Source organism: Erpetoichthys calabaricus, chromosome 5 (assembly GCF_900747795.2).
Source record: "Erpetoichthys calabaricus chromosome 5, fErpCal1.3, whole genome shotgun sequence".
NCBI classification, from domain to species: Eukaryota; Metazoa; Chordata; class Cladistia; order Polypteriformes; family Polypteridae; genus Erpetoichthys; species Erpetoichthys calabaricus.
Genome location: NC_041398.2, coordinates 144,491,712 through 144,509,365, shown reverse-complemented (window position 1 = coordinate 144,509,365; position 17,654 = coordinate 144,491,712). Strand labels below are relative to the sequence as shown.

The 17,654-nt window shown below is 38.0% G+C and overlaps 1 protein-coding gene across 2 annotated transcripts in view; it reads right to left on the bottom strand.

The window, feature by feature from the left end:
- Window positions 1-17,654, bottom strand: part of enpp6 (ectonucleotide pyrophosphatase/phosphodiesterase 6) — a 126,107-nt gene that overhangs the window by 20,442 nt on the left and 88,011 nt on the right. For both annotated transcript variants that reach the window (XM_051928448.1, XM_028802125.2), the window contains exon 7: window positions 12,851-12,974. In XM_051928448.1, coding sequence (XP_051784408.1) covers window positions 12,851-12,974 — 124 coding nt within the window. The remainder of the gene's footprint in view (window positions 1-12,850; window positions 12,975-17,654) is intronic.

Sequence of the window (17,654 nt, the reverse complement as noted above, 5' to 3'; positions counted from 1 at the left end):
GAACCTCCGACTTTCGTTCTTGATTAATGAAAACATTCTTGGCAAATGCTTTCACTCTCGCATGAAATGTTGGTGGGCGGGGCTCTGTCATGCGTGTGCCATGGAGACGAAAGCGACTGTTGTGGTGTTTGTTGCCTGGACAGCGAGGGTGGACGCGGGCCGGGAAATAAAGAGTATTGTGTAGACAAACGTTTTCCGTGTTCCTGTATGACCATCTAAGAAGAAGCATGTTTGTCGCAGATGCAAATCGCTGTATGTAGCATGTAAAACAGTTTGCGATGGTGGATGCGGTCGTGTGTCGTAACCGAAAAGTCAACGTGGCTCAGAGATGCATGTGGACTGTAGCAGAGATGAACGCGAATGATGCCGTGTTTTGTGAGTTGTCGAGTCCGAGTTGGTGGGCGTGGCTCTGTGAGTTGTCGTCCTATCCCATTTGGTGGGCGTGGCTCTGTCTTGCGTGCTCCATGGGTGTCTTGCTCGCTGGCAGCTTAGTGAATTATATATATAGATTGTGGAAAAGGATACTCTTCCTTCCTGGCTGCTTCAAAGATTTGCTTTGCTGGCTGGCTCTCCTCTCTTTCTTTTGGGTAGGTGTTGAAATTTGTTTTTGTTAGGTTTGATTCAATTGTAAGGATTGTTATTTGCCTTTAATTAAAATAATTAAAAAAACACATATACATTTATTATTTATAAATTCAGTGGCCAGTTTATTTGACTTGCACCATCTAGTGCCCTTTTGCCTTCTGAACTAAATTTTTCAAGGCATGGATTTACCAAGTTAACTGAAACATTGCTTAGAGATTTTGGTTCTTGCTTACTTGACAGCTTCATTCAATTCCTGTAGAATTACTGGCTGTACATTCATGCTACAAACCTTTCTTTCCACTTCATTCCAAAGGTGCTCTGTTAGACTGAGATCCATGGACATTGCAGACCATAGGAGTAACTGTAGTCACTGTCTTATTTATGGAATCAGTTTGAGGTAATGCAAGCTTTGTGACATAGTTCATTATCCTGCTTGGAGTATCCATTTGAAAATGGGTGGGCTATGGCCATCATTGGATTCACATGGTGAGCAGCATTACTGGGACAGGCTGTGGCTCTCAAATGATGTTCAATTGGTATTATGAGGCCTAACATTTCAAGAAAACATTCCCCACATCACTATACTACCACCACCAATTTTTACCACTGACACAGGTTTTATGTTGTATGGCCACTCGAGAACATCACTAAGACCCAAACCACATACCTGTTAATAAAGCCTTTTTATTTACACAAACAGCATACTTTTTATATGCTTCCTTTTCCAAACTGCCCAACACAAACAGAATACTTCCCTCTTAGTTGCATTGCATTGTGTTGTATTCTCCTTCACTACTCCTAGTGGAGTGTCCTAGTCCTGGCTCTGACTCCAAAGGTCAAGTGGAGGGCTCTATTTAAACCCTGACCCAAGAGTACTTCTTGTCAGACAAGCACTTCCAAATCACTCAGACCCACAACAGTCCTTATAGCGTCAATATTTGACAGCTCCCCTTGGTGGCACCAACAGAACAGGGCAGGGCAGCACCATGGGACCACAGCTTCCATGCTGCCATGCAGGCATCCATACTGGGGCTCACCAGATGGGATGCTGCTACTCTCTCTTCCCATAGCAGACAGTCACTCACCGTTCTATCTTTACACACTCCCAAGCCCATCCACTGTATCCTTCCATGGCTGCTGGACCATCAGCCCTGGGGTAACTGCTGTTGCAGCATCCTTCCTGTTGTTTTTTTCCACACTAGGTAATTCAATTATGTTAGGTGCATAATAAATTATATTTGATTTTTCTCAATGTGTGCACATGAGAGCATTGGAGGTGCTAATGCCCTGGGGCACCATAGAGTCTTAATCCAACCCTATTGTCACCTTCTTATTGAAAAAGGCTGACCTAGATTTACCCATGGGTTATAAGAAACCATACTGACCTATAAGTACTGTATGTTCTATTCACTGTAGTGTTTGCACAGCTTGCACATCAGGAGATGCTTGGAAAAATCAAAAATCAAGCAGGGGTTGTAAGTAGGAAGACTAATATTAAATAAACAAAGATCAAGACTTTTGGCCAGAATTGTGGTCAAGGAACAGAGAAATAAGTTGCAATCCAAAAGAGGAATAAGTTGTCATAGCCAGTAACTCAGAAACAACAATTAGAAAGACACTAAAAGTTATTTGTTTGTGAATCTAAATTTTGGAAAACCAGGAAGGTCATGCATTGCACATTCCATACATCAAGCCTAGCAATGTCATACCAACTACCGGTATCAACAAAACTATCCCAGAATGACAGTGTTCCGAAGAAAAACAAAATGGCACCATTGGAAAATGCAAATCATATTTAACACTGGTAAAAATACATGGGAATAACAAATAAACATTATCATAATGTTTATATAAATAAATTTATATAAACTATAAATGAATAACTTGTCAAGGCCAAGGAACAGTTAAGAAATAAATAAAAATCATATGCCTGATCATGACATCCACTTTTTCACTAGCAAATACTGGACAACTTTGGACACCTTTTCTGTTTTTTATTCATTCTGCTTAGAGTTATCTTTGCTATTTCCCTGCCACTTCTAAACTATGTGGGCTCTGGCAATGAGTTGCCTTTTAATTCTGCACTATAATCACCTTCTGGGGCCACTGCCCTACAAAATCTAGTATAAATTAAAGTCTTGGAATCACTACACACTTAAGGTCTCTTTCCAAATTAAAAAGACAGTGATTTGTTTCTAACCTTTTTTTCTCTTTTTGTAAAACTTGAGTTATGTCTATGGAATGTTATTTGATTTTAATAAATTAAATAAAATAAAAAAAATAATAAAAAAATAAAAGTCTGTGAATCATTATATCCCTTATTTGGTCCTACATTTTCTAAGTGAGCTATCTTTGCTGCCTTCTGCTTGAAGATATAGAGAAATTCCCCTGCCAATAGTGTTGCTAAGGCTGATACTGTCAAAGAATGTTCATCCTCACAGCTTGAGCTGAGGTTATTCCAAAAACAAGACCATTATACTGATAAATCCCCTTTTGTGTATTATTGTTAAGAATTTCTTTGAGGTGTCTTTCACCTCCATCAGAAGATAAGCTTAGGCAAAATCAATTTTTGTAAAGGGTTCTCCGCCTGCTAATAATGCAAAAATACCTTCAATAAGAGGTAGGGGACATTGTACTATACTGTATGTAGTGCCGGATTTATGGTTACTTTAAACTCTCCACAAATATCTGCATTTCCTTCTTTTCCTTTTTTATTACAGGCATATTGGAGGTAGCCCATTCACTCCACTCTACCTTGGAGAGGATACCTGCCTTCTCTAAGCATTACAGCTCAGCCTCCACTCTTAAGACGAAGAGCATGAGGCACAGGTTGAGCCTTAAAAACTGTGGAGTGATGTTTTGTTTCAGTTCAATTTTAACTTTTATTCCCTTCAGTGTTCCTAGCCAGGGTTCTTTATCGGGCAGCTCGCTACCGCAACCAGCCTATAAAAAAATGATCTGATCCGTTAAAATGCATTTATCACCACAGCTAAACTTGTTTCTGAGCACCAATGCACTGATTTCAAATTCCTCGAGTAAAAAACGGCTTGTTCTCTTTGCCCCGACCCTTGCTGACACATCACATTTAGAGGCTTCTGAAGTGTGTGTTCTGAAGATTTGCTAGGTACACTGCTCCTCTTTTTCTGCTAGCAAATATCTACAGATATGTCCTTCTCTTAAAAAAGACAAAAGCTGACAATGAAAATAGATCGTTTAATAATAATTGGAGTGAGAAATATCTATTTGTACCTGTTTTAACAAAACCTGTATGTCTGCTCTGTAAAGAGTCTGTTGCTGTCACAAAAGAATGCAATTAGAGAAAGCACTTTAATATAAAGCACTCAGACTTTGACACAAATTTTCCAGCAGGCTCAGATGTTTGTAGACATAAAGTGCAAAGCCTAATAATGAGCTATGAAAGCAGACAAACTATCATGGTTCAATCATGTTCTGAGCATGAAAAGTCTACAGCAGCCTCCCTCTGTGTAGCTTGGAAAAAAGAAAAAAAACACTCACTGACTCAGTGACTGGCAAAGAATGCATCTTAACTACTATAGAGAAGGCAGTGACAGACAACAAAGTAAGGAGGAGCATAATTTCATCCATTCAGAAAATGCCTGTGTCTGTTAGAACAACCAGTAGAACAGCTGAACTAGTAAATGATGTTTTGAAACCCTTTAAGAGAGATTGAAAAAGGCCTATGTAATGTTACTAGCTGTTGATAAACCCACCGACGGCAGTGACATGACACAACTGTCTATATTTAAGATTTTTTTCGCAAGGACTTGCTCAGTCTAATTTCACTTGAGGGACAGGCAACAGGGGAAATCATTTTTCAGAATTTTTTTTTAATGAAAATGGACTAGACCAGATCTTGCTCATAGATGAATTCTTTACTTTGCCAGATACACCAAAGTGTTCTGTGTGCAAACTCAATAATGAGTTAAAAAAATGGATAATGTTATGTTGATGATCAAATCATCACTGCAACTTCAAGTCTACAACACCTTTTGTTTCACAAAGTGCATCATTTCCCAACACTTCATGCGTGGTTTAATAAATAACTCGGCATCTGCACAAATTACTGTAATAATTACCTAATTTATAGGCAAGGTAAGCACGAACTTAGCTGCGAAGTTTGACAGCTTTGACATTCCCACTAAGATCTTACAATTTTCAAAGAATCCGTTTATGACTGATGTGGGAGAAGGGTTTGCATCAAAAACCAAACAGGTGCTTATGTCACTTGAGGAACGTTCCCTGCAATTAGAAATTATAGACAAGCAAGTATCATCTGAACTGAAACAGGCGCTTTGATCTGAGATGTGTACAACTTTAGACAAAACTCAACTAGGTCCAGTTCTCAAACGCTAAAAGGTTTGCTATTTTTCTTCTAGCAATGGTTTGCTATGACATACACATTCCCCCCTTACAAGCACCCACCTCCATGAATGTCTACAAATTCTCCCACCTCTTATGAACCTAACTTTAATGCTATTTTAAAGTCAAGTAAGTGCAATTTTAGCCATTAGAAAACAAATATACTGTAGTACGTGTTGTTAAATGGGTACCATATATAAGCAAGATAAAAAAAGAACAGAAAAAAAATTAGCGTTAACTGATATTGGGAATATTTCGTTATTTAACATGTGGTCCTGTGGATGTGTGATTGTAACAAATGCATAAAATGTAATTACTGTATAACAAATGTAACAAAAAGTAATATAGTGTTAAGGGACTGGTAGTCCAGACTATTGTTAAACGGCATTCCAAGGTAAGATTTTTTTTGAGGCTATGTAATTCAAATAAATTTAAATAATAATAGTAATGTCAATAAATTCCCTTTGATACACAGTGTTATATTTAGTGTTGTTCATCTCATTCACATGTGAATGCTGAGAGCAAAGAATTATGCATGGCCCTCCCAACATTTAATATTTGGTAATCTGGTCCTCAAAAGAAAGTATTTGAAGAACCCTGCCCTATTCCTTTTTGAAAACGATATCAACATTTGTCAATATCCCAGCCAGATTTTTACTTGTGTTCTTATCAATACTATGTGACAACATTTGTACTGCTTTTAAAGTGTGCCAGTCTAGCTGTATGTTCTTGAGCCATTCACATCTAAATAAGGCTGGACCCCAATTTTCCAAAACATACAAGTCTAACAAATGCTGCTCATCTTTGTATTTCACATTCACGGTTATTTTGCCCCTTAGAGACAACTTTTCTACTGAATATGTCTTTAATATTACTAAAGTCATTTGAAGCGATATTTCTGAAGACAATTATTTGTACTCAGCTACAGAGATATTGGACAAAGCAGACCCAGTTAACTCCAGTTTCAATTTAACTCCCTCCACTTCTGGAGATATCCAAATGTGGAAGAATAATGTTAGGGTAACATAGCATTCATCTTAAAGAAATAGCATAAAGAGTTAATAAATGTGGGAAACCAAGTAAAGGTCAAGTGAACAACAAAATGTACACTGAAATATAAGATTTGGTTTAGGAAAAATACTGAGATGGTCAAATAAATAAAGAATGTACCAGAAGAAAGGTTGTTGTAATATACAAAATGTACTGAAGGATGACTAAGAAATCAGCAGATGTACTTTAAGCAATGAGAATGGACAGTTGTTATATGCACATTTCAAGGGTGGTGGCGCAACTCAAAGGTATAAGAAGAACCAGAATATAACAGACTTTTATTTTATATAAATCATTTGGGTGTAAACCAACGGACCAACCAGAGTAAAATGTATGCATTGATTGACACTGTATGTAAATTCAACAGTTTATACAATGAACCTCTATTCTTTGTTTCTAGGACCATTCTGGTCATTCTGACCATGCTGTAACAGACTGCTTTTGAAGAATGCTCCCTGTAAGGCATTTTGCCGCGGAGTAATTAAAAGATACAAAGAAAAGGTTTTCTCCTTCCTGATTACTGAATTGTCCTGTTAGAGGATGTGTCTTTCTTTAATAAGATGTTAAATTTCTACTACAAAAATTACTGAGTGGTCTTCTCCACTAATGCTGTATAGCTCCAAGCAAGACAGGTCAGCAGTGTCTGAGCTAGTTTCACTTGAAGTTGATGCATTTTCAGCCATCAAATGCACATTTGTTACTTTTGCTTCTCTGTATGAGTATTGTCTTTGTAAGTATGCTTTTTCTCTGCTCTGCACACTCTCTCAATGTGACCCTTCTTATGAAACTGCCTGCATTCCTTATCTTTAAACCAACAATCATTTCTATCATATGCAGACTTGCCATAACAATAACATTTCTGCCTAACAAACATTTTGTTAATTGCACTTTCTGTTGCTCCATGTTGCAGTTCTATTGCATCTTTTGTGGCAGTTTACATTGATACTGCAATGTTTAAAGCACATTCCAGTGTTACATCTTTCTCTGTTAAAAGTCTCTTTTGTATGCTTTCAATATACAGTCCTCATACAAGTTTTCACCCAGCATTTTCCTCCTGGGTCTGGGGTTTAAAGTTGTTTCTCTTGTTTATTTTATTTCATTTTGTACCATTTATTTGTATTAATGTTAATTTTACTTATTAGGTATGTTTTTTTATCTGTGGGTTGGTAAAGGGGAATGGCCTATGTTATGTCCCATGTGCTTTAGAGGTGATTCCCCAAGGGGCTTGTTTAGAATATTGTGAGTATCTGTGTGTTGATATTTTTTTGATTTTCTGGATATTTAAACCTCTGCTCTGTTTTTGACTATGCCTATGGATTTCATATTGATTTTTTGAACCTCTGCTTTGTTTTCAACAAAGATTTTTGGATTCTGTTTTGGAACTTTGTTTGCTTAATTACCTTGCCATTCAGGTAATTCCTTTGTACTCTTCTTAGCTCTTGGTTTTGCATAGCCTTTTGTTAAAATAAATCTTTTTTATTTTATTAAGATCTTTCATGGCCCTTTTTGGTGTCTAGTTGAGGTTTTGAAGGTGTTTTCCCACTCTAGTGGGCAATTTTTGAAAGTGCTTTTGATACCTGTGTTCTTGAGACTCCTGGGTCACAACAATTTCTTGAACCAAACTATATTTACTAGGATATATATATATATATACGGTTTCCTCCCACAGTCCAAAGACATGCTGGTTAGGTGGATTGGCGATTCTAAATTGGCCCTAGTGTGTGCTTGGTGTGTGCGTGTGTTTGTGTGTGTCCTGTGGTGGGTTGGCACCCTGCCCGGGATTGGTTCCTGCCTTATGCCCTGTGTTGGCTGGGATTGGTTCCAGCAGACCCCCATGACCCTGTGTTCGGATTCAGCGGGTTGGAAAATGGATGGATGGATATACAGTGATCCCTCACTATATCGCGCTTCGTCTTTCACAGCTTCACTCCATCGCGGATTTTAAATGTAAGCATATGTGAATATATATCACAGATTTTTCACTGCTTCGCGGATGTTTGCGGTCTACAGTACGTGTGCTTCCTCAGCTGATTTGCCCATTTGAATTCAAACAAGGGACGCATTTGAATTCAAACAAGGGACGCTATTGGCGGATGGCTGAGAAGCTACCCAATCAGAGCATGCGGTTAAGCTCCTGGGTGCTGACTGGCTCAGCGACAGGGAGCGCAGAATTCGATTTCGCTTAAAGCTGGCATCTCATCTCATCTCACTCATTCAGCATCAACGTTTTTCTTTGTGCGTACTGTAGTCAAGCTCTTCGTTATGTCTACAAAGCGATCTTCTCCTGCTACTGCTTCTGGGGCTGTGCCGAAGTGCCAACGGAAGATGCTAACAATTGCTGAAAAGGTAAAATTGTTTGACATGTTGAAGGAAGGAAAAAGCTACGCCGCTGTAGGACGCCACTACGGCATCAACGAGTCCACGGTTCGTTATATTAAGAAGGAGGAAAAGAACATACGATCTACGGCCGCAGTGTCCTTTAACCAGGAGGCGAAACGAAGTGTAAGTGGACGTAATAAGGCGGTAGTCCGGATGGAATCTGTGTTAGGGATTTGGATCGAAGACTGCTGGAAGAAGAACATCCCCGTGGACACCAATATCATCTGACAAAAGGCCAAGCAACTTTATGATAGGTTTGCGGATGCCGGAGATGCTCTAGACGACGACCCTCGACCTGGAACTTCTGCTGAATCCCCCAGCGAAAACCGTGAACTTACTGCCAGCAAGGGCTGGTTTGAAAAATTTAAGAAAAGGTTCAACTTGGCCAGTGTTAACCTGCAAGGAGAGGCTGCCTCCGCAGACAAAGCTGCAGCCGAGAAATTTGTCGCCGACACGTTCAAGACGATTATTGAGGAAGGCGGATATCAGCCTGAAACCGTGTTTAATATGGATGAGACGGCCCTATTTTAGAAGCGGATGCCGTCTCGTACTTTTATCACGAAGGAAGAGGCAAAAGCCCCGGGGTTTAAGGCTCACAAAGATCGTATCACGCTGGTCATGTGCGGCAATGCTGTGGGCTTTATGATAAAGCCTGGGCTCATTTATAAGTCCAAAAACCCCCGGGCCCTGAAAAATAAGAATAAAAACCTGCTGCCTGTGTACTGGATGCACAACCCGAAGGCCTGGATTACGAAACGCCTAACGTCGGATTGGTTTCACCAATGTTTCATCCCGGAAGTAAAGATCTATCTGGCAGATAAAGGGCTGGATTTCAAAGTCCTTTTACTTCTGGACAATGCTGGAGGTCATCCCTTGGATCTATCCTACCAAGGTGTAAAAATAGAGTTCTTGCCACCAAATAAGACATCACTGATTCAGCCAATGGATCAAGGAGTTATCCGGGCTTTCAAGGCATTGTACACAAGGAACAGCCTGCAACACATGGTCAAGGCAATGGACACGGACGATGACTTTTCCCTGAAGGAGTACTGGCGTAAGTACATGATCACATCGTGTATGGTGAACGTGCAGAAGGCCCTTAATGATATAAAGAAAGAGACGGTTAATGCCTGCTGCAAGAAATTGTGGCCAGAAGTTGTGCGCGACAAGAAGGGCTTTTCTGCAGGAGAAATTCATGACTCGGCGGTTGACAAGGCAGTCACGCTGGCAAAACTGCTAGGAGGAGAGGGATTCAACGACATGACCAGTGATGACATCAATGAGCTGCTCGATGCCCACTCCGAGCTGCTGAGCGATGAAGATTTGGCCGAGATGACCAAGTCAGCGAGCGAGGAAGAACAAGACGACCCAGCAGAGGAAGAAGACGCAGGCCTAACTCTTGAGCATCTCGCGACCATTCTATGAATGGCAAAAGATCTCCAGACATCAGTTGAAGAATGGGACCCGCAAATGATTTGTTCTTTGCAATTTAAAAATGCTCTTGCCATCGCCACGGAAGTATATAGGAGCCTTTTTACACAAATGAAAAAGCAGCGCCAGCAACTGCCCATCACTATGTTCCTTACACGCAAAACACTGCCTAGTACGCCCTCAGTGGAAGAAGACGACGGCGGTGCTACACAGTCGCCTGAAGAGGCTCCTTTAGAACAGCTGTGACAGTGCAGTAAATGTCATCGTTATCTGACAAGTTGGTGAGTACCCAAAACTATTTTTATATGTACTTAGTACATGTATGAACGTTTATTGTAACTGTGCACACATTTTATACAATTTTTTTCCTTGCATTGTAGGTATTTATTGCCGGTGGCCTGTCTATCGTAATGGCTGTGACAAATGTGATATCGGAGATGCTCTACAGTATCTTTAAAATAACATTTTGGTTTTATGTACAGCATTTACATGTTATAGATTTTTCACGTATTTTTATATTACCTACTCAATTACAATATGTTTAAAACTGTATTACGTATTAAATAAAACTCCTCAATGATATACGATACATATGTTTGTGAGTAGTATATAAACTGTGTTTACATACATAATTTCAACGAATCTTACCTAATAACTAAGGGAATATAAAGGGTTTATGCTGTATAACTGTACGGGGAATATTTATAAACCATGTGGGAGAGTTTATAAGGACTTAAAATATATAAAAATAACCATATAAACATATGGTTTCTACTTCGCGGATTTTCTTATTTCGCGGGTGGCTCTGGAACGCAACCCCTGCGATGGAGGAGGGATTACTGTATATATATATATATATATATATATATAATATATATATACAGTAATCCCTCGCTATATCGCGCTTCGCCTTTTGCGGCTTCACTCCATCGCAGATTTTATATGTAAGCATATTTAAATATATATCGTGGATTTTTTGCTGCTTCGCGGGTTTCTGCGGACAATGGGTCTTTTAATTTCTGGTACATGCTTCCTCAGTTGGTTTTCCCAGTTGATTTCATACAAGGGACGCTATTGGCAGATGGCTAAGAAGCTACCCAGCTTACTTTTCTCTTTCTCTTGAGCTGACTTTCTCTGATCCTGACGTAGAGGGATTGAGCAGGGGGGCTGTTCGCACACCTAGATGATACTGACGCTCGTCTAAAAATGCTGAAAGATTATCTTCACGTTGCTATCTTTTGTGCAGCTGCTTCCTGAAACGACATGCTGCACGGTGCTTCGCATACTTAAAAGCTCGAAGGGCACGTATTGATTTTTGCTTGCTTGTTTTTCTCTGTCTCTCTCTCTCTCTCTCTATCTGTGCTCTTAACGGAGGGGGTGTGAGCTGCCGCCTTCAACAGCTTTGTGCCGCGGTGCTTCGGATACTTGAAAGCCAAACAGCCCTATTGATTTTCCTCTGCCTTTATGACAGTCTCTGCTCCTGACTCCTTTGAAGAGGAAGATATGTTTGCATTCTTTTAATTGTGAGACTGAACTGTCATCTCTGTCTTGTCATGGAGCACAGTTTAAACTTTTGAAAAAGAGACAAATGTTTGTTTGCAGTGTTTGAATAACGTTCCTGTCTCTCTACAACCTCCTGTGTTTCTGCGCAAATCTGTGACCCAAGCATGACAATATAAAAATAACCATATAAACATATGGTTTCTACTTCGCGGATTTTCTTATTTCGCGGGTGGCTCTGGAACGCAACCCCCGCGATGGAGGAGGGATTACTGTATATATATATATATATATATATATATATATATATATATATATATATATATACACACACACATTTTGATCTTTATATCTTAGATCACACACCTCTGTAATACAATTGTCAAAATGTATCAATGAATTCATATACTGTATGTATTTTATGTCTAAATACGTAGTTAATTTTTTTATTCTGACAAATTATACTAAATACAGTTCTACAATTAAATAATAAATTGCAAACAAACAGTGTTTACTTTAAGAGTCTGAACAATGTACAGATGTTCTTTTCTACATCATTTGAAAGTTTATACTGGTTGCCTTCTGATGTAAGTGGTGCATCAGTGACCTTCAGGATATATACAAGTGATACTCAAGAGATATCCTCTCCTATGGGCAAACTCTAAGCCTTAAAGGGACTATAAGGATGCATAAATATAACTTGTACTGTACATCTTATTCCTCCTTTGATGTTACATGACATTAGGCTATCCATCACTGCTGGCTATAGAGTTAGACACACACAACACATTTCCCACAAACTGTATGTGTGAGACAGAATTCCGATTTCATAACAGTTTGTTCCAATCTTTTTGGATGATTCCCTCTCAAATCCACAATGAAACTAGGACCACCTGACACCCTACTGACCTAAAAATGGTTTGGCATGAGTGGAACAAATATGTGGTTGTCTTCCAGGAATGGTGGCTGACCTAGAAAATCTTGTCTGCAGTTTTTTTCCCACTCTGTGACACTTACTCATTACTAATCCAGATAAAATGTTCTGAATGTTCTTCATAGTTTGGTTCAAGGTACTAACTTAAACCATGCTCTTTTCAATGGTATAACTAGTGAACATTATTTATTGATCATTATTTTTTACATTTTTAATACCTCATAAATCAGAAAATGTATATACTTGATGATTATATTTTTCATACACTTACCTTCATAATGGATATGTATGAATAATAAATTCTCATTTTCTACTCAAAGTTGCTTGTAACTTTGTACTTTTCTTGTAACATACTATATTTTATTCTAATGGAATATTTTAGATTCAGTTTCTTGATGTCACTGAGATTAAACATCAAATATTTTTGCATGTTTTTAAGCCTTCTAAACAATATAAAAAAGCATTATCACAAAACAATCAAGTGAAGAATAGCTTTGAATAACAATGCATTAACAAGAGATAAGCACATAAGTCCTTTACAAGGTTTTCAGAATATATTGCTTTGACATCATTTGAATAACAAAGATTTACCCGGCCCATAAGCCAAGAAGATTCCTCTCATGTCTATGAATTCATTGTCATAACCATGCCAGCCATGTTGCCACCCTATGGCTTCTCCAGTAGAGTTTTTCCAATAAGGCAGCTTTTCCATACTCTAAAAAAGAACCAAATGCACAGTTATATGCTTGAAAGCTAATGTACACGTCTCAAACATATATGATCTACATGATAATATCACCCAATTCACAACAGTTTTTATATGCCACACATATATTTCAGTGGAGTTTAACAGCCATATTATTTATATACATATGTATGTATGTGGTGAATTAAATATTTATAATGTTTCTCAATTACTTTGCAAATATCAATTTTAGAAGAAGATTTCCTTAAATTATTAAATATATCCAATGTTCGAAAACAGAATTTTAGGATATCAATTCAGAAATACATTAAATTACTAGAGTATTTTCATGAGTGTCTTGCAGCTAACTAATGTCCCTCAACATCCAGGGTGGGTTCCTGCCCTGCACTTAATAAAGCTGTGCACAGGTTCCAACTTGCCTTTAACATGATAATAAAGTTCATAGAATAAATGCATGGATGGACAACTATGCATTCATACTTTTTTGAAAGATAAACAGTTAAAGAAGTGAAAAAGAATAATATCTAGAACAGAAATATGTATAAATGAAACTATATCATCCATTATAGGAAAGTACAGTATTACCTATTTACATGTGACATATAGTGACCCATCTATATGGGAATGAAGAAGATCGATGGGAGGTTTTTCAGAATATGTCTGGTATATACACACTTATAAAGTTAGAGAAAAGGGATGAATTCAAAGCTTCTACTCCTAGACCAATCATACTTGCCAGAGATCCAGAGCATATAGTATCCATAAGAAAAGTGTAGATATGGTGACAATTTAAAAAAGATCAGAAACGATATATTGAAATCATGTTGACACGTATGTCATTTTGAGCTGAGAATCATCATAAAAACTATACTTGTAGATATGGGACTGGGTAAGTCTGTGTTACTTTTACTTGATAAAGAAAGAACATGCAGAGCCTGGGTCTTTTTAAATGATCAGTCTGCTTATTGTTCTTTGTTGTGTAGATATGGCTCACCAGCAAAGGGTATCTTTATTAGTAAAAGCTGTAATAACTTATGTAAACTTCTACTGAGGTAAAGTTCATTTTGTTGGTAAATGTTGGAAGTGATACATATGCTTTGCATAGATGTGGGCATAAGGAAAAGTAACCCCTTCTGCTACAAAAAGTATACCATGAACCTTTGCCAATTTTAAGCTTGTTCAAAATAATATTTTAAAGGGTTATTTTCTGTGTTAATGAACAAGCTGAGTTATAATTAGTAGCTGTTTCCCCACATAACTGAGTTCATTCTATTACTCCAAATGTCTAATATTTGTATAATCATTTGTGAGGTTTTAAATAATGTTTGTGTATTTCTTTTCCCTCATTTGATTTTAGGGTTGTTCATCACCAGTTATTCAATTTTTTTAAAAACTAGTGACAATATTTAAATTAAGGAATTAATTTATAAGATAGATTTCAAACTATAATAATGTCATTTCTTAGTCCTTTTAGATACATAAACACAAGCTTTAATGTCATTTTTCGTATTCATGTTACAGTGATCCCTCGCTATATCGCGCTTCGCCTTTCGCAGCTTCACTCTAAGCATATTTAAATATATATCGCAGATTTTTTGCTGGTTCGCGGATTTCTGAGGACAATGGGTCTTTTAATTTCTGGTACATGCTTCCTCAGTTGGTTTGCCCAGTTGATTTCATACAAGGGACGCTATTGGCAGATGGCTGAGAAGCTACCCAACTTACTTTTGTTTCTCTCTCTCTCTCTCTCTCTCTCTTGCGCTGACTTTCTCTGATCCTGACGTAGTGGGTGTGAGCAGGGGGGCTGTTCGCACACCTAGACGATACGGACGCTCGTCTAAAAATGCTGAAAGATTATCTTCACGTTGCTACCTTCTGTGTGCAGCTGCTTCTTGAAGCGACATGCTGCACGGTACTTCGCATACTTAAAAGCTCAAAGGGCACGTATTGATTTTTCACTGTTTGTTTTCCTCTGTCTCTCTCTCTCTCTCTCTCTCCCTGCTCCTGACGGAGGGGGTGTGAGCTGCCGCCTTCAACAGCTTTGTACCGGCGGTGCTTCGCATACTTAAAAGCCAAACAGCCCTATTGATTTGTTTGGTTTTCTCTCACTTTCTGACATTCAGTGCTCCTGACACGCACTCATTTGAAGAGGAAGATATGTTTGCATTCTTTTAATTGTGAGACGGAACTGTCATCTCTGTCTTGTCATGGAGCACAGTTTAAACTTTTGAAAAAGAGACAAATGTTTGTTTGCAGTGTTTGAATAACGTTCCTGTCTCTCTACAACCTCCTGTGTTTTTTGCGCAAATCTGTGACCCAAGCATGACAATATAAAAATAACCATCTAAACATATGGTTTCTACTTCGCGGATTTTCTTATTTCGCGGGTGGCTCTGGAACGCAACCCCCGCGATGGAGGAGGGATTACTGTATTGCAGTATATTTCACTCATTTATCATCATTAAATATGTAAAAGTTAATGCATGCTAGATTTGTAAATGTATTTTAGTGACATAACCATTATCACTTATTTGAAGCTAATCAATTTAGTCTGTGGAACAAAAGCTTCTAAAATTAATAATATTTTAATGGTTTGAATCATGAAGTATTGGCAAGGATAGTTCTGTCTGTATTAAATAATTAAATAGTTTAAGGTTTTGTTAGTCTTTGTCTTATGTTAAAGTGGGGGCTTTTAAATTTGAGTCATGGTATACCTATTTAATTTGAGAAAGAGAGGACGGAAAAATACATAGGGGAAAAAAGAACTGCACGCCTGTTACCAAGTGAAGTCCATGTGTATCACACTCAAATGTTGTAAAGATATACTACCTTAAGTATCACTTTATTCAGATTTTTTTTAATTGCTCAAATCATTTCCCTGCATCCTCATTTATAAAACAAAATGGGGCTTGAAATGTATGTATGCAACTTTCTACGCAAACAACAGGATTTCTAAAAGAAAACATGAAAGGGAGGCATGTGTTTATTTACGCCAACTCTGACCCATGCGTGTGAAAAATATTATGGAGAAGCTGTGTGTCAAATATGAGGTGCAAACTGTATTTTATTTACCTTTTAAACAGGACCATTGCTGCATATTAAGGAACTTTTTGCTTTTCTCCAGTTTATGTCACCTATCTGTGGTCAGTTCTCAGGAGATTGGTTGACACGTCAGGAATATCTCATTCAAGTTTCAGCTCCATCATACCCACTGTGCTGGAAGCCATTATCCAACCAATGAAAAACTAAGTCCAGTTTTTGTATGGTGTGAATGTACATACATAAAATATAACATGACTTGCCAAAATAAAAAGGTAATTTGCAGCGGTGTCCAGTTATCATCACGTAATCATAGCACATTACTGCACTCATATTGAAATAAAGGCACCTAATGAGAAAGATGCTGCTTTTGTTAAATAATAACAATAACATTCCACTAATGCGCAAGTCATTTGTCATACCAAGATGTGTCTCTGTGGCCCGGGTCATTTATTTTGAGGAAAGTAGCATTGACAGATGTGATGGTGCTGTACATGGTGGCTGGCTTGTTGGTAAGGTAACTGGCTGAACCCTCAATTTTTCATATGGTCTGTACTATTCATTGCATCATCAATCATGTTATTACATGTACTAGTCAACAGTGGCTACCAGCTCAGATGATGGTGGCTTTCCCTGATCCCCAGAATGCAGCAGAGATGTGCTATAATGTGAAACATGATCATGCACTCTTAGTTGTGTAATGCAGCCAGACACTCTTGCAGGTGGTGAAGTCTTGACATGTTAGGTGTTAGGCTGCTCTACCAGCCTGTGATATTCTACAACATCATGATGGAATATGTGTGAGGATGATTAGCATGTTGCATATATGGATGTTTCAGGGCAGTGTTCGACACATGTTCTCATGCACATAGTTACAAAGGGATTGTGATTTATAGAGGAGAAATATGAAAACGCCATGTTTTATAAACCTGATTTTTTTTGGCATACCCATTTTCCTGTTATTTTGGCATAAACATATTTCAACACTCGAATCCACACAAAATTTTACAAATGAATTTTTGTGAGACACAATATGTCTGAGGATTAATGTGAGTGTTGAGAGGCCAGTAGATGAATCACAACATTGAAATAATTGTCATGTAAAGCAAGGGATTAAAACCGAGAGATCAAAAATAGCCAGGGCACCAGAATCAAAGGACAAGATAATAATCAGGAGTCAAAGGTAAAATGAAAGTCAAAAAACTGGACATAATCCAAATGCTAACACCTGCTTGAAAGATAAGCTAATACTAAAGATTCTTCAGTGTGGTCGGTGCCATATTTATATTGTGACTACGCTGACATCATCAGTGTGACAAAAGAGGTCATGTGATGAATTCCAAATGGTGTTGCATAAACAAAGAAAAACATGGCAGCAACAAAACACAAAACACAACTCACTCTAGGTGTGAAATATATGTCAAAAATGGAATGCTCATATATCAAAACAAATTTCAAGCCACCACTTTACATTATTTATTCACTGTTGGAAGATGGAATGAAAACTAGCATCCCTGAGAAAACTCAAAACAGACAGCGATAAGCACAGGATTTTAATCCAGCAAGTAGAAAATATATATTTGCTGAAAAATATATTCAGTTTGAGTTGCAAATACTAAAGAGTACACTATTCCATTAATAATATCCTGA